At 42.3% G+C, this 18,632-nt stretch overlaps 1 protein-coding gene across 1 annotated transcript in view; it reads right to left on the minus strand.

Moving 5' to 3' along the window:
- smarcal1 (SWI/SNF related, matrix associated, actin dependent regulator of chromatin, subfamily a-like 1) overlaps positions 1 to 14,735 on the minus strand; it is a 42,054-nt gene extending 27,319 nt beyond the window's left edge. Inside the window, exons 1-6 of the mRNA XM_061880094.1 lie at positions 14,181 to 14,735; positions 13,353 to 13,662; positions 5,174 to 5,224; positions 4,842 to 5,102; positions 4,731 to 4,781; positions 4,472 to 4,655 (exon numbers count right to left, since the gene is read on the minus strand). Coding sequence (XP_061736078.1) covers positions 4,472 to 4,655; positions 4,731 to 4,781; positions 4,842 to 5,102; positions 5,174 to 5,224; positions 13,353 to 13,662; positions 14,181 to 14,417 — 1,094 coding nt within the window. The 5' untranslated portion in view covers positions 14,418 to 14,735. The remainder of the gene's footprint in view (positions 1 to 4,471; positions 4,656 to 4,730; positions 4,782 to 4,841; positions 5,103 to 5,173; positions 5,225 to 13,352; positions 13,663 to 14,180) is intronic.
- Positions 14,736 to 18,632: the final 3,897 nt, after the last annotated feature.

An 18,632-nucleotide genomic window follows, 5' to 3' on the forward strand; every position in this document is an offset into this window, starting at 1 on the left:
CCATAAAGACATGGATGACAGAGTCTGGTGTGGATGAACTTGACTGGCCTCACATAATAGTGAGAGTCCAGTCCATGATGAATGTAACATAATAGTAAGAGTCCAGGCCATAGTGGGCTCTAACATAATAGTGAGAGTCCAATCCATTGTGGATCTAACATAATACTGAGAGTCCAGTCCATAGTGGATCTAACATAATAGTGAAATTCCAGTCTATAGTGGATCTGACATAATAGTGAGAGTCCAGTCCATAGTGGATCTAACATAATAGTGAGAGTCCAGTCCATAATGGATCTGACATAATAGTGAGAGTCCAGTCCATAGTGGATCTAACATAATAGTGAGAGTCCAGTCCATAGTGGATCTAACATAATAGGGAGAGTCCAGTCCATAATGGATCTGACATAATAGTGAGAGTCCAGTCCATAATGAATCTAACATAATAGTAAGAGTCCAGTCCATAGTGGGCTCTAACATAATATTGAGAGTCCAGTTCATAGGTGATCTAACATAATAGTGAAAGTCCAGTCCATAGTGGATCTGACATAAGAGTGAGAGAGTCCAGTCCATAGTGGAACTACCATAATAGTGAGAGTCCAGTCCATAGTGGGCTCTAACATAATAGTGGGAGTCCAGTCCATTGTGGATCTAACATAATACTGAGAGTCCAGTTCATAGTGGATCTAACATAATAGTGAAAGTCCAGTCCATAGTGGATCTAACATAATAGTGAAAGTCCAGTCCATAGTGGATCTCACACAATAGTGACAGTCCAGTCCATAGTGGATCTAACATAATAGTGAAAGTCCAGTCCATAGTAGATCCGACATAATAGTGAGAGAGTCCAGTCCATAGTGGAACCACCATAATAGTGAGAGTCCAGTCCATAGTGGATCTAACATAATAGTGAGAGGCCAGTCCATAGTGGATTTATTATAATAGTGAAAGTCCAGTCCATAGTGGATCTAACATAATAGTGAGAGTCCAGTCCATAGTGGATCTAACATAATAGTGAGAGTCCAGTCCAAAGTGGGACCATCCCAAGCGGAGACGGGTCAGCAGCGCAGAGATGTCCCCAACCGATACACAGACAAGTGGTCCACCCCGGGTCCCAACTCTGGACAGCCAGCAATTCATGATGAACTTGACTGGCCTGCACAGAGTCCTGACCTGAACCCGATAGAACACCTTTGGGATGAATTAGAACAGAGATGATTGAGAGCCAGGCCTTCTTGACCAACATCAGTGTGTGACCTCACCAATGTGCTTTTGGAAGAATGCTCAAAAATTCCTATAAACATACTTTGTAACCTTGTGGACAGCCTTCCCAGAAGAGTTAAGGCTGTAATAGCTGCAAAAGGTGGACCAACATCATATTGAACCCTATGGGTTAGGAATGGGATGGCACTTCAAGTTCATATGTGAGTCAAGGCAGGTGGCCAAACACTTTTGGCAATATAGTGTATTTCTTATAAAGTTTTAAAAACAAATATGAAAGATGGAAAAATAAAATGCCAAAAATCAACCACTTTCATGTCTTCCCATCCAACCTGATGGAGCTTGAGAGGTGCTGCAAAAAGGAATGGGCAAACTGCCCAAAAATACGAGTGTAATATTCAAAAAGACTTGAGGCTGTAATTGTTGCCAAAAGTGCATCAACAAAGTATTGAGCATGAGCTGTGAATACGAATGTACATGTGATCTTTTTTTATTTTTGACCAAATTATTTTCACATTTTTATAGTGAGGGATGGTCTATAGAATTTGGAGAACAAAAATGAATTTATTCCATTTTGGATACATAACAAAACATGGAAAAAGTGAAGCCCTGAGAATACTTTCCGGATGCACTCTAAAGTTGAATTTACTACTATTACTTATATTCAAGGTTGAATTATACGTAATTGAGTCAAAACAATTCTTAAAGTTGCTTTTATTCCCAAAGGTTTGTTTGAACAGTTGCAAATACTGGGTAATTAATTTTCATCCATTCATCCATCCATCTTTTTCCGCTTATCCGAGGTCGGGTCGCGGGGGCAGCAGCCTAAGCAGCGAAGCCCAGACTATCCTCTCCCCAGCCACTTCGTCCAGCTCTTCCCGAGGGATCCCATAGTCTTCCCAACGTGTCCTGGGTCTTCCCCGTGCCCTCCTACCGGTTGGACGTGCCCTAAACACCTCCCTAGGGAGGCGTTCGGGTGGCATCCTGACCAGATGCCAAAACCACCTCATCTGGCTCCTCTCAATGTGGATGAGCAACGGCTTTACTTTGAGCTCCACCCGGATGGCAGAGCTTCTCACCCTATCTCTAAGGGAGAGCCCCGCCACCCGGGGGAGGAAACTCATTTGGGCCGCTTGTACCCGTGATCTTATCCTTTCAGTCATGACCCAAAATTTATGACCATAGGTGAGAATGTGAACGTACATCGACCGGTAAATTGAGAGCTTTGCCTTCCGGCTTAGCTCCTTCTTCACCACAACGGATCGATACAACGTCCGCATTACTGAAGACGCCGCACCGATCCGCCTGTCGATCTCACGATCCACTCTTCCCTCACTCGTGAACAAGACTCCGAGGTACTTGAACTCCTCCACTTGGGGCAGGGTCTCCTCCCAAACCCATAGATGGCACTCCATCCTTTTCCGGGCGAGAACCATGGACTCGGACTTGGAGGTGCTGATTCTCATCCCGGTCGCTTCACACTCGGCTGCGAACCGATCCAGTGAGAGCTGAAAATCCTGGTCAGAAGAAGCCATCAGGACCACATCATCTGCAAAAAGCAGAGACCTAATCCTGCAGCTACCAAACCGGATCCCCTCAACGCCTTGACTGCGCCTAGAAATTCTGTCCATAAGTTATGAACAGAATCTGTGACAAAGGGCAGCCTTGGCGGAGTCCAACCCTCACTGGAAACGGGTCCGACTTACCGCCGGTAATGCGGACCAAGCTCTGACACTGATCATACAGGGAGTGGACCGCCACAATCAAACAGTCCGATACCCCATACTCTCTGAGCACTCCCCACAGGACTTCATTAAATATAATGTTAGGGGCGGGGAAATTAATGTACTAAATTGTTACATGTTTTATATGATAATTTAGAGGCTTTTAATTTATTACACCATGTTAGCATATGCAGGAGAGCATGTGATAAAAATACTAATCTAAATGAGGATTGTTAACTGAGTGCTTCTTCTAGGAACACTCACACGAGGACCACACTAGAGCAGGGGTCACCAACCTTTTTGAAACCAGGAGCTACTTCTTGGGTACTGATTAATGCGAAGGGCTACCAGTTTAATACACACTTAAATAAATTGTCAGAAATAGCCAATTTGCTCTATTTACCTTTAATAAATAAATCTATATATATATATATATATATATATATATAAAAAGGGTATTTTTTTTCCTTTTACGGAAGGTTTTTTGTAGAGAATAAATGATGAAAAAACACTTACCGTATTTTTCGGACTATAAGTCGCAGTCTTCTCCACAGTCCAGTGGGGGGTGAGACCCGGCCAAACCAAAAAAAAAAAATAAATAAATAAATAAAAAAAACACATTTTTTAATTTATAGTTTGGCCAAACTACAAAAAAAAACTCGACTTATAGTCCCAAAAATACGGTAATTGAACGGTTTAAAAGAGGAGAAAACACGAAAAAAAAAAAATGAAAATTAAATTTTGAAACATAGTTTATCTTCAATTTCGACTCTTTAAAATTCAAAATTCAACCGAAAAAAATGAAGAGAAAAAATAGCTAATTCGAATCTTTTTGAAAAAAATTTAAAAAATTATTTATGGAACATCATTAGTAATTTTTCCTGATTAAGATTAATTTTTAGAATTTTGATGACATGTTTTAAATAGGTTAAAATCCACTTTGATTCCACACATTTTCTAGATTTGCCAGAATATTTTTTTTTAATTTTAATCACAATAAGTTTGAAGAAATATTTCACAAATATTCTTCGTCGAAAAAATAGAAGCTAAAATGAAGAATTAAATTAAAATGTATTTATCATTCTTTACAATAAAAAAAATAAATACTTGAACATTGATTTAAATTGTCAGGAAAGAAGAGGAAGGAATTTAAAAGGTAAAAAAGTATATGTGTTTAAAAATCCTAAAATCTTTTTTAAGATTGTATTTTTTTCTCTAAAATTGTCTTTCTGAAAGTTATAAGAAGCAAAGTAAAAAAAATAAATGAATTTATTTAAACAAGTGAAGACCAAGTCTTTAAAATATTTTCTTGGATTTTCAAATTCTATTTGAGTTTTGTCTCTCTTAGAATTAAAAATGTTTAGCAAAGTGAGACCAGCTTGCTCGTAAATAAATACAATTTAAAAAATAGAGGCAGCTCACTGGTAAGTGCTGCTATTTGAGCTATTTTTAGAACAGGCCAGCGGGCTACTCATCTGGTCCTTGCGGGCACCCCTGCACTAGAGACTATCGTATCCAGAATCACCTACTTGACTCCCTCCTTCTGGAAGGGCATGAGGCTGCTGGTGATCATGGGGTCGACGTGGGACAGGTCTGCCTCAGGGACGTCCAAAGAATTGGCTTGAGGCCCCCCAAATCTGGCAGAAAAGGCCTGGACTACCGCCCTGGGAAGAGGCTCCACCTCCACTGCTGCTATCCCACCGATGAGCTCCACTGCGTACGTAAGGAGGCACAGTTGCACAAGATGGCAGACAGCAAAGACAGGATGAAACTAATGCGCCAACTCACTCAGTCTCCTGTAGTCCTTCAGTGAAAAACTCCACTTCCGTGATTTAATGTCTGCAACATTTTGTGAAGACTGTCAGAGGCCGAAGTGTAGTAGAAACATATTGATCATACCATAAGTCTTTGTGGGCATTTGCTTGAATGCTGCAATCAAATCGGGATTGTAACCGGCCTCCACTTCAAACATGGTGGGCGACACCAAGATGCACTGCCCGTGGAGGATGGCGCCTGCTTTCTGCCAGCCGCTGCACAGCCTAAGCAGAGCGGCAAGCGCCAACCCGTCTTGAGCGCTGCCGGTCGCTGCCGCCGTGTCCACCGCCTCCGCCCCCTCGAGAGGCCTCAAAGACACTGAGGCGATGGACGCTGCTTGGGTCACTGCAGCGGAATGGACACCAGAAGATCATCGAGCAGATGCACATCACGAAATATGTTACTTCTGTCCGTACTTAGCTCTTGGTGGTCCTCCATACTGAAGCTCCACATCTTGGTGTTGGGGTCTAATAATGAAATCAGATACAAAAATTAACACCATATTTCCGTTGCTACCTATTAGAGATGCACGGATAGGCAATTATATCATCCGCATCCGCATCACCAAAATCGTCATCCACCCGCCGTCCACCCGAACCAACATTATCTGAATTACATCAGAGGTTGTCCACCTTTACCACTCCCAGAGCTATTTAAAACTGTTTCACAGAATAACAAAGACGATTGGAGCCGCTAACGTTCTCGCGACTATTCAATAGCGTTCATCCTGATGATAAGAATATGGGCGTGCTGTGAGTTTGACACTTTCAACAACATGTACGAACCGATTGTTGGTCCAGCAACATATTGTGTGCAGCTTCCGCAATCACACGTACAAGTTTGAAAGGCATACTGGGTGATACAGAGAACACTGATGGTTGTGATATAAACAACTTTAACACTTACTAATATCCGCCACGCTATGAAGCCACACAATACAAGATTGACAAACACATTTCGGGAGAACATCCTCACAGCTCTCACTGGATCGGTTCGCAGCCGAGTGTGAAGCGACCGGAATGTGAATCAGCACCTCCAAGTCCTTATTAATTAGCATGCTTGCTCTCAGTGTGTAACATGTTTAGCCTCATCCTCCGGTGATAATGCTACTTAAGGTACTAAGAAATTCATTTTAATATCCGTTATGGAGGTGATTGTTGTTAGCAAGGGGAGCAAGTTTACACTGTGTCTGGAGACATGATTATAATTAGCTGTTAGCAGCCTGTCAGCCAGGGGACTAAAAATAAATAGTGCCAGCCAGAGAATATCTGCGTTTGTGATGGGCATTGAAAGGCATTAATCGGCAATGGCAATGATGTACTTTTTCATGAAAATCATCTGATACTGGTCAGCACATCCCTACAATAATTTCATATTGGCCTTGACTAGTTCTCCCTTTGCACCCTGCAGGTGGTGCAGGGTGAAGCAACCCCGCCTGTTGACAGAAACTTAACACTAAAAACACAATCCCTGTGCTTACAGCTTCATATTGGATCATATAAAATTTAAGGATAAATTTCAAAATACCGCTTTTGGTTTATAAATGTCTACAATGCACAGACTGGCCCCATCATACTTGTCTGAGCTCCTGCAGCCTCACTAAAGGGGACAGAACCTTTTCTGTGGCTACACCCAACACCAGAGCTTTTAAACCTTGCTGAAAACTCATCAATTTTAATTAGCGTTCAACAAGGAAAAAAGGTGGTGTTTATCTTGTTTTACCTCAACAGTTTTTAGCAAAAATAAGCTGTTAATGTATTACTATATATTGTAATATCCACTGTTTTATTGCTACTACAAACCCTGTTTCCATATGAGTGAGGAAATTGTGTTGGATGTAAATATAAACAGAATACAATGATTTGCAAATCATTTTCAACCCATATTCAGTTGAATATGCTACAAAGACAACATATTTGATGTTCAAACTCATAAACATTTTTTTCCCGCAAATAATCATTAACTTTACAATTTGATGCCAGCAACACGTGACAAAGAAGTTGGGAAAGGTGAAAATAAATACTGATAAAGTTGAGGAATGCTCATCAAACACTTATTTGGAACATCCCACAGGTGTGCAGGCTAATTGGGAACAGGTGGGTGCCATGATTGGGTATAAAAACAGCTTCCCAAAAAATGCTCAGTCTTTCACAAGAAAGGATGGGGCGAGGTACACCCCTTTGTCCACAACTGCGTGAGCAAATAGTCAAACAGTTTAAGAACAACCTTTCTCAAAGTGCAATTGCAAGAAATTTAGGGATTTCAACATCTACGCTCCATAATATCATCAAAAGGTTCAGAGAATCTGGAGAAATCACTCCACGTAAGCGGCATGGCCGGAAACCAACATTGAATGATCGTGACTTTCGATCCCTCAGACGGGACTGTATCAAAAACCGACATCAATCTCTAAAAGATATCACCACATGGGCTCAGGAACACTTCAGAAAACCACTGTCACTAAATACAGTTTGACGCTACATCTGTAAGTGCAAGTTAAAGCTTTACTATGCAAAGCAAAACCCATTTATCAACAACACCCAGAAACGCCGCCGGCTTCTCTGGGCCCGAGATCATCTAAGATGGACTGATGCAAAGTGGAAAAGTCTTCTGTGGTCTGACGAGTCCACATTTCAAATTGTTTTTGGAAATATTCAACATCGTGTCATCCGGACCAAAGGGGAAGCGAACCACCCAGACTGTTATCGATGCAAAGTTCAAAAGCCAGCATCTGTGATGGTATGGGGGTGCATTAGTGCCCAAGGCATGGGTAACTTACACATCTGTGAAGGCACTATTAATGCTGAAAGGTACATACAGGTTTTGGAACAACATATGCTGCCATCTAAGCGCCGTCTTTTTCATGGACGCCCCTGCTTATTTCGGCAAGACAATGTCAAGCCACATTCAGCACGTGTTACAACAGCGTGGCTTCGTAAAAAAAGAGTGTGGGTACTTTCCTGGCCCGCCTGCAGTCCAGACCTGTCTCCCATCGAAAATGTGTGGCGCATTATGAAGCGTAAAATACGACAGCGGAGACCCCGTACTGTTGAACAACTGAAGCTCTACATAAAACAAGAATGGGAAATAATTCCACTTTCAAAGCTTCAACAATTAGTTTCCTCAGTTCCCAAACGTTTATTGAGTGTTGTTAAAATAAAAGGTGATGTAACAAAGTGGTGAACATGCCCTTTCCCAACTACTTTGGCACGTGTTGCAGCCATGAAATTCTAAGTTAAAAATTATTTGCAAAAAATAAATAAAGTGTATGAGTTTGAACATCAAATATCTTGTCTTTGTAGCATATTCAACTGAATATGAGTTGAAAAGAATTTGCAAATCCTTGTATTCCGTTTATATTTACATCCAACACAATTTCCCAACTCATATGGAAACGAGGTTTGTATTTTCATTGTCTTATATGCCCTGTACAGCACTTTGATCAACATAAGTTGTTTTAATATGCTGCATAAATATAGTCTGACTTAAGTGGATGGCCCCAGTACTGATTTTCTTGTACAAAAACTCAACTCAATAGAATAGATGTTGAAAATGCTGAGCACAGGCATTATAGGTTTGACTTATGTGGTCACAAATAGTATTTGAGTGCCCGCTTAGAGCCAAGGATTACGTTAGCCAACATATGTCAGCTTTTGGCTGGCATCACAAGCAGTTGGCTGGCTTATGAAAAATAAATAAAAAACAGGACAAAACCTTAATGTCCAATTTATGAAGACATTGCGGCAGATACAAATGTATAGAGTGTGTAGTTGCAAATACCAATCAGGATGTACCAATACAAAAATTGCACAGTACGATATTGTTGGCACAGGTACGGTCAGCAAACATGTGAATGCATATGTCAGAATTCATACAGAAACATTTTTAAAGGTTTTATATAGAGATGTCCGATAATGTCAGACTGCCGATATTATCAGCCGATAAATGCTTTAAAATGTAATATCGGAAATTATCGGTATCGGTTTTAAAAAGTAAAATGTATTAATTTTTAAAACGCCGCTGCACGGAGTGGTACACGGACGTAGGGAGAAGTACAGAGCGCCAATAAACCTTAAAGTGTGCCGGCCCACTCATAGTATCTGCGGCTTTTCATACACACAAGTGAATACAAATCATACTTGGTCAACAGCCATACAGGTCACACTGGGGGTGGCCGTATAAACAACTTCAACACAGTTACAAATATGCGCCACACTGTGAACCCACACCGAACAAGAATGACAAACACATTTCGGGAGAACATCCGCACCGTAACACAACCTACACACAACAGAACAAATACCCTTGCAGCACTAAATCTTCCGGTACGCTACAAAATACACCCTCCCCCCTACTACCTACTCCCCCACCCAACCTCTGCATGCTCTCTTCAAGGAGAGCATGTCCCAAATTCCAAGCTGCTGTTTTGGGGTATGTTAAAAAGAATAATGCACTTTTTGACTTCAATAATCAATATGGCAGTGACATGTTGGCATTTTTTTCCATGAATTAAGTTGATTTATTTTGGAAAACCTTGTTACATTGTTTAATGCATCCAGCGGTGCATCACAACAAAATTAGGCATAATAATGTGGTAATTCCACGACTGTATAAATCGGTATTGGTTGATAACGGAATCGGTAATTAAGAGTTGGACAATATCGGAATATCGGCAAAAAAGCCATTATCGGACATTTCTAGTTCTATACGAATGCGAGTCATTTAAAACTTTTCAAACTGACACTTAATGTATTATTTTTTGAAGCCCTTTCAAAGTTTATTTTGGAGTGTTTACTCCTTTCGTTTGGGAATTTTCGATGACACAATCCAACTAAAGAAAACGATTTTTAAATGTGATTTTTTTTTTGTGTCAACGTCTCAAAGTTAAGAATGTATTTTAATTTCCTTACCTTTGCCAATGTCAAGTAAAGTAACAATTTTGTAAAAAGGCCTTTCGAGGTTTATTAGTCCCGTCAAAGGTGGTTTCACTGATCTTTAGCTTCATCTTTCGCAACCGTTGACTTACAGGTTTTGTAAAACGTTCTGCCATTTCCGTCAACAGATACATCATCTTTTTGCAGATGATGTGGTCCTGATGGCTTCAACTGGCCGGGATCTTCAGCTCTCACTGGATCTGTTCGCAGCCGAGTGTGAAGCGACTGGAATGAGAATCAGCACCTCCAAGTCCGAGTCCATGGTTCTCGCCCGGAAAAGGGTAGAATGCCATCCCCGGGTTGGGGAGGAGACCCTACCCCAAGTGGAGGAGTTCAAGTACCTAGGAGTCTTGTTCACGAGTGAGGGAAGAGTGGATCGTGAGATCGACAGGCGGATCGGTGCGGCGTCTTCAGTAATGCGGACGTTGTACCGATCCGTTGTGGTGAAGAAGGAGCTGAGCCGGAAGGCAAAGCTCTCAATTTACCGGTCGATCTACGTTCCCATCCTCACCTATGGTCATGAGATTTGGGTCATGACCGAAAGGATAAGATCACGGGTACAAGCGGCTGAAATGAGTTTCCAGGTCTCTCCCTAAGAGATAGGGTGAGAAGCTCTGTCGTCCGGGAGGAACTCAAAGTAAAGCCGCTGCTCCTCCACATGGAGAGGAGCCAGATGAGGTGGTTCGGGCATCTGGTCAGGATGCCACCCGAACGCCTCCCTAGGGAGGTGTTTAGGGCACGTCCAACCGGTAGGAGGCCACGGGGAAGACCCAGGACACGTTGGGAAGACTATGTCTCCCGGCTGGCCTGGGAACGCCTCGGGATCCCCCGGGAAGAGCTAGACGAAGTGGCTGGACAGAGGGAAGTCTGGGCTTCCCTGCTTAGGCTGCTGCCCCCGCGACCCGACCTCGGATAAGCGGAAGATGATGGATCAACAGATACTCTTGTGGCAAATAAATATGTATGTAGTTTGTAGTTGCACATTTCATTCAGGCATCTGTTTATATGCCTAATACCTACCGTATATGCATTGATATACTGTAAATTAGGGCTGCATGATTAATTGGCATTTAGGTTTTATTTAGTTCGTTACATAAACGCAACAGGCTGAGGGTTTTTTTTTCTCCGCCGTCACCAGCATTTGAGTGACAGACATGTTCGATAATCAAAATTGATGAGCCTCACATTCATATCGTGCTTCAAACAGGAAGAAATCCGTCTCACTCTTTACATCGCTTTCGGCCTTTGAGTGTGTTTAAGAAGGCAGTGATCCGTCTTTTCAGTCATTTACAATCTTTGTCTCGTTTGCTGGTGGGTAGCGGGGGGCCAGCTTTACACACACACAGAAAGCACGTACGGACAGACAGCCTTCCGACTCGTGCCTCGCCGCAAAGTAACAATGATTAAGAGGAAAAAAAGAGGATCGGAATGTCAAATGTCCCGTTGTGGGAATAGTTCAGCTTCAAATCCAATGGGCATTATTATCCCATTATTGTGGACTAACGAGCAAGAATGCAGTGATCACAAGATCAATAAACAAAAAGACAACGTCTGACCTCATTTTTCCAACTGGGAAAAAATGAACTTTTAAAAATGTTCAATATTCATCTAAGTTAAATTTTTGTTTACTAATATGAGTAATGTTTTTGTCTTTTTTATGTAGGACAACAGTTAATGGGGCGGCATAGCTCGGTTGATAAGAGTGGCCGTGCCAGCAACTTGAGGGTTGCAGGATCGATTCCCGCTTCCGCCATCCTAGTCACTGCCGTTGTGTCCTTGGGCAAGACACTTTACCCACCTGCTCCCAGTGCCACCCACACTGGTTTAAATGTAACTTAGATATTGGGTTTCACTATGTAAATTGCTTTGAGTCACTAGAGAAAAGCGCTATATAAATATAATTCACTTCACTTCACTAATCACCTTCCAATTACAGTACAATGGTAAACAATTCTACAAAATAGGCTCGGTTGGTAGGGCGATCGTGCCAGCAACCTGAGGGTTCTAGGTTCGATCCCCGCTTCTTCCATCCTAGTCAAAGCTGTTGAGTCCTTGGGCAAGACACTTCACAAACCTGCTCCCAGTGCGACTCACACCGGTTTCAAAATGTAACTTCGATAATGGCTTTCACTATGTAAAGCGCTTTGAGTCACTAGAGAAAAGCGCTATATAAATATAATTCACTTCACTTCACTAATCACCTTCCAATTACAGTACAATGGTAAACAATTCTACAAAATAGGCTCGGTTGGTAGGACGATTGTGCCAGCAACCTGAGGGTTCTAGGTTCTAGGTTCGATCCCCGCTTCTTCCATCCTAGTCAAAGCTGTTGTGTCCTTGGGCAAAGACACTTCACAAACCTGCTCCCAGTGCGACTCACACCGGTTTCAAAATGTAACTTCGATAATGGCTTTCACTATGTAAAGCGCTTTGAGTCACTAGAGAAAAGCGCTATATAAATATAATTCACTTCACTTCACTAATCACCTTCCAATTACAGTACAATGGTAAACAATTCTACAAAATAGGCTCGGTTGGTAGGACGATTGTGCCAGCAACCTGAGGGTTCTAGGTTCTAGGTTCGATCCCCGCTTCTTCCATCCTAGTCAAAGCTGTTGTGTCCTTGGGCAAAGACACTTCACAAACCTGCTCCCAGTGCGACTCACACCGGTTTCAAAATGTAACTTCGATAATGGCTTTCACTATGTAAAGCGCTTTGAGTCACTAGAGAAAAAGCGCTATATAAAGATAATTCACTTCACTACAGTAATAGTAAATACAAGTGTATATCCTTTTAAATGGCTACTTGCATTGTTGTGGTACATTATGATTACATTACATTATAAACACTGTACAGTTTTATAGACTGTTTCTTTCGTTTAAAGAAAAACTCTCAGTCCATCTGCAGAAAGCCAAATATTTTTTAAAGTAATTTACCTTGATACAAGAATATATTCATCGAGAATCTAAAAGTAACATACCTTATTATTTTAGCAGTTGTATGCATTTGTATGTGTAAAATATAAAAATGGCAAATCCAATAGCAATCCATCCATCCATCCATTTTCTACCGGTTGTCCCTTTCGGGGTCACGGGGGGTGCTGGAGCCTATCTCAGCTGCACTCGGGCAGAAGGCGGGGTATACCCTGGACAAGTCGCCACCTCATTGCAGGTCATTATTGTCACCGATGTCCCACTGGGTGTGAGTTTTCCTTGCCCTTATGTGGGCCTACCGAGGATGTCGTAGTGGTTTGTGCAGCCCTTTGAGACACTAGTGATTTAGGGCTATATAAGTAAACATTGATTGATTGATTGATTGATATATTGGGCGGCATAGCTCGGTTGGTAGAGCGGCCGTGCCAGCAACTTGAGGGTTGCGGGTTCGATTCCCGCTTCCGTCATCCTAGTCACTGCCGTTGTGTCCTTGGGCAAGACGCTTTACCCACCTGCTCCCAGTGCCACCCACACTGGTTTAAATAAATGTAACTTAGATATTGGGTTTCACTATGTAAATTGCTTTGAGTCAGTAGAGAAAAGCGCTATATAAATATAATTCACTTCACTTCACTACAATTATGTAGTGGATCAGATTCAGGAAGTGAGCTAAAGATGTGCTGTGAGGGTATTTCATGTGTGTATGGGTGGCATAACGAAGACTTACCATAGCTTTTAGATGGAATGGATTTAAAAACAGCAATTAGCTCCGCATTGTAGCCAACTTCCACCCTGAAGCGTCCATCGGTGTGCGGCACACATTTCCCCCTGGTGGAAATGGCCTGTTTTTTAGCAGGCACTGCATTTAAAGTAGAAGTTGAGTCTGAGGTGGGTTTGTTTGGCTGTTTGTAGAAGGAGCCCGCCGCAGCATCGCTGGGAGAAGTGTGGACTGGCTTGACGTAAATGTTGTCTCTGCTTTTCATGGGATGATTGACATGCTGGAAACTGGCTGGAGGAAGAGCATCTTTGACTGGTATCTAAAAAGGAAAACGGTTACAATTAGAAGAGGCAATTCCTGATGGAATTACATGTGAATTGTCCAATGGTATAACGCTAATGGAATGTAGGGTGAAGGTAGAAATGGTATGAATGTTGAAGATTTTGAAATTCCAGGAAAACCGGAATTTGGTTTGGAACTTAGGAAAGTATTAGTTTGAATGTCCGGGATAAGAGGAATGTGTTAATGATGGAATGGTTTGAGTGTTGTTAAAAGAAAAAGTGATGTAACACAGTGGTGAACATGCCCTTTCCCAACTACTTTGGCACGTGGTGCAGGCATGAAATTGTAAGTTAATTATTATTTGCAAAAAACACAAAAGTTTGAGATTGAACATCAAGTATCTTGTCTTTGTAGTGCATTCAACTGAATACGGGTTGAAAAGGATTTGCAAATCATTGTATTCCGTTTGTTTTTGCATCTAACACATTTTCCCAACTCATATGGAAACGGGGTTTGTACATGCATTAAACTAACAACATGAAGCAGTTGTCTCACCAGTTTTGAAGAAGAGCTATGACTGTCGCTTCCAGAAGATATAATGTGGTTACTAGAAGTAGGCGAGTTTTTACTAGAAGGTGTAGTAGCGAACCGCTGTGGTTGTGATGCGGCGTTTATTAAGTCCGCGGGAACATGCTTGTCTGTCTGCCCAACTCTCTGGGCTCTCCTCTCCAAAGCTTTCCGCCTGTTCTCTTCCATCCTCCGCCGCTGCTCGGCAGTCAGCTGCAGAGACATGACTGCCGACGATGTAGCTAAAAAAACGGTAAAGAACCGACGTCGTCACATCTGGAATGTCAGGACCTTTTTAAACCGGAGCTCAATAGCCTTCCGCGGCTAATGCTAATGCTAACGCTAGCAAACTTGCGGTATAAAGTAAGCTCGATATCGATCACGGTAACCTGAAAGGATTACACAATGGGGATACTCTGTCGGACTGTTGTTAAAACGCGAGATTTAAAAATAAAAATTAAAAAAAATATTAAAGCGTAAGTAACGGTGCTCTTCCGGGTTGGCAACTTTCTAGTAAAGAACTGCGCGCGCAGGAAGTGACGTAACAAAACAAGGAAGCTCTGGACGTCTGTTTTTTTTTTGTTTTTTTTATTGAACAACATACGTTTATAATTCACACGAAAAGTCAAGGCACTTTCAACATCACGGAAAGAAAACAAAAGCAAATATTAAATATTAATAAATAATAATAAGGCAGCAGATAAGTTGATTGGCAACACTAAATCATACTTGTCAACCTTGAGACCTCCAATTTCGGGAGGTGGGGGCGTGGTCGGGGGTTGGGCAAGGGGCGTGGTTAAGAAGAGAGGAGTATATTTACAGCTATCCATCCATCCATCCATTTACTACCGCTTATTCCCTTTGGGGTCTGGTGCCTATCTCAGCTACAATCGGGCGGAAGGCGGGGTACACCCTGGACAAGTCGCCACCTCATCGCAGTATGTGTAGAAATCTTTAGTTATAATTGAATCACTTGTTTATTTTTCAACAAGTTTTTAGTTATTTTTATATCTTTTTTTTCCCAAATAGTTCAAGAAAGACCACTACAAATGAGCAATATTTTGAACTGTTATACAATTTAATAAATCAGAAACTGATGACATAGTGCTGTATTTTACTCCTTTATCTTTTTTTTTTTTCAACCAAAAATGCTCTGATTAGGGGGTACTTGAATTAAAAAATGTTCACAGGGGTTACATCTCTGAAAAAAGGTTGAGAACCATTGCTCTAAAAGCCGTAGATGTTATTGTCACATATGCATGCACAGTAGATGGCAGTATTGTCTTGTTTAAGAGTGTCACAACATTGCGGTTTACGGCAGACGAACTGCTTTAAGGTAGACGAAAACTTGACTGCTGTTGTTGTGTGTTGTTGCCGCGCTGGGAGGACGTTAATGAGACTGCCTAACAATAAACCCTCATAAGAAACCAAGAACTCGCCCTCGTTCATTTTAGAGTTATAACGTCATTGGGCAGGCACTCTGTTTATATTGTGGGAAAGCGGACGTGAAAACAGGCTGTCGACACGTCACTCGGGTCCGCATGGAGCTGGAGGGGGCGTGGGCTCCAGCTACGCCTGAATTTCGGGAGAAAATTTGTCCCAGACTTTCGCGCCGTCCCTTCCGTCAAAACTCTAAAGGCCGACTGCACATTTCCTATCTTCACAATAAAAGCCCTGCTTCATGCTGCCTGCGCTAACTAAATACAGAGTCTCGGAAAACTGGCGTGCACAAGCGATCCCTCAGAAAGCTGGCGTGCACATCACTTGTGCACGCCAGCTTTCTTTTATTTTGTTAGCGCAGGCAGCATGAAGCAGGGCTTTTATTGTGAAGATAGGAAATGTGCAGTCGGCCTTTAGAGTTTTGACGGAAGGGACGGCGCGAATGTCTGTTGAAATAAAAAGTGTTTCTCGCCTTCCTCTCTGTCATTTTTTTATAATAATGAACTGGCAGCAGCCAGCGTCATCTCACAAGACCCTCAGGTGCCGTGAATGTCAATCAAGCAAGCTACGGAATTTGCCGCCAATGTTTTTCTTGTAAAGTGTATGGAAGCTGGATGAATTAGATGCCAAAAACCAACCACTTTCATGTGGTATTGTACAGAAAGGACAACTTTTTTTCTCCTCCATTTGAAAATGTGGGCGTTATCATCATTACTGTCTGATTCCAATCAATGCAAGTCATCAGAATCAGGTAATACACCAACTTATATTCTTGTCTTCGTGAAAGAAAGACATCTATATGTGTTACGCATGCTTGTATTATCATTAAACAGATTTAACTTGTTTACAAAAATGTCTCTTTCATAAATAAATAAATATAAATGATATATATAAATGAGGTAGATCCCCTCGGGTTGGTCAATTGAAAAGTAGCTCGCCTGCAGAAAAAGTGTGGGCACCCCTGTCCTACACATGGCACACTGTCGGGTTTTTGACACACATACACCATTCTCTAGTTTATTAGTATTGTTTATTAGTCTTATTGTATATATATATATATATATATATACATAATAATAAATTATTGAACACTGCCACCTGGTGTCCGTTTGCCGTCACGTCCTTAGTAAACCATAACAAAAGCACAGAGAAAGAGCGCATAGAGCATGATAGGAGTAGGCTTAACGTACAAAACAGGTAGCTACGTTCTGGCCCGGAATGCAAAATGTCAGCTTTTTTTCATTACACTGCGTCTTTTACACTGGATCGGTTTTGCAGCCGAGTGTGAAGCGACCGGAATGAGAATCAGCACCTCCAAGTCCGAGTCCATGGTTCTCGCCCGGAAAAGGGTGGAGTGCCATCTCCGGGTTGGGGAAGAAATCTTGCCCCAAGTGGAGGAGTTCAAGTACCTAGGAGTCTTGTTCACGAGTGAGGGAAGAGTGGATCGTGAGATCGACAGGCGGATCGGTGCGGCGTCTTCAGTAATGCGGACGTTGTATCGATCCGTTGTGGTGAAGAAGGAGCTGAGCCGGAAGGCAAAGCTCTCAATTTACCGGTCGATCTACGTTCCCATCCTCACCTATGGTCATGAGCTTTGGGTCATGACCGAAAGGATAAGATCACGGGTACAAGCGGCCGAAATGAGTTTCCAGGTCTCTCCCTTAGAGATAGGGTGAGAAGCTCTGCCATCCGGGAGGAGCCATCTGGCTCATGGAGAGGAGCCAGATGAGGTGGTTCGGGCATCTGGTCAGGATGCCACCCGAACGCCTCCCTAGGGAGGTGTTTAGGGCACATCCAACCGGTAGGAGGCCACGGGGAAGACCCAGGACACGTTGGGAAGACTATGTCTCCCGGCAGGCCTGGGAACGCCTCGGGATCCCCCGGGAAGAGCTAGACGAACTGGCTGGGGAGAGGGAAGTCTGGGCTTCCCTGCTTAGGCTGCTGCCCCCGCGACCCGACCTCAGATAAGCGGAAGATGATGGATGGATGCGTCTTTTTGCTCTTTATTTCTTACATTTTTACTGTTTGATTTTATTTTGACAATATGTTGTGGGCCAACAAAACCCGAGCGGTGGGTCCCAAATGGACCCTGAGCCACATTTTGGACACTGGTCTACAAAGTCTTATTAAGATGACCAACCAATCAGATTTAAACCTTACATTTCAATCAAGAATTAATTAAAAACTGTGTGTCCCACAATACGTATATTAAATCCACGAAAATAATTCAACCCTCACTGTTCCTGGTGACAAAACTGTGGTGAATCTCGCAACACCAACCACTCCAGCTTGAAGTCACGTTGACACCGCGCCCTTTCGCCAGTCTAATTGATATCTGTGTTGCTGTTGCTGAGGAGGCGTTGTGCATAATTTAGAGGTGCCTTCTGTTGCCCATTAATTAGAGCGCTTAATTATTGATCGCCGTTGGCAACAACTAAACTTTAGTCAATTTCTGTTGTCCGAGGTACGTCTTCGGTCATGTTCCCCATAGATCAGGGGTGTCCGAAGTGTGAATTGTCAGTTCTCAAAACTGTATTAATATTAAATAATATTGAATTATTTTTAGTCACACTGTAAAAAAAAAAAAAATGCCAGGATTTCACAGCAATTAACAGTATTTTTTTCACAATAAAATAATTATTTACTTAACTGTTACAACAACTGACTGTAAAATATACAATTATTTCTACAAACCTTTGTTATTTCCAGGTCATAGGATGCCAACTTTGCATAATGGTCCATAAAGACATGAAGGACAGAGTCTGATGTGGATCAATCAGTTAATCAATCAAAGTTTATTTACATAGCCCTGAATCACAAGTGTCTCAAAGGGCTGCACAAGCCACAACCACATCCACGGTACAGAGCCCACAGAAGGACAAGGAAAAACTCACCCCAGTGGGACGTCGATGTGAATGACTATGAGAAACCTTGGAGAGGACCGCATATGTGGGCAACACCCCCGTCAACCCAGTGGAGACCGAAAGCAATGGACGTCGA

This window comes from Nerophis ophidion, linkage group LG19 (genome assembly GCF_033978795.1).
Source record: "Nerophis ophidion isolate RoL-2023_Sa linkage group LG19, RoL_Noph_v1.0, whole genome shotgun sequence".
Classification (NCBI taxonomy): Eukaryota; Metazoa; Chordata; class Actinopteri; order Syngnathiformes; family Syngnathidae; genus Nerophis; species Nerophis ophidion.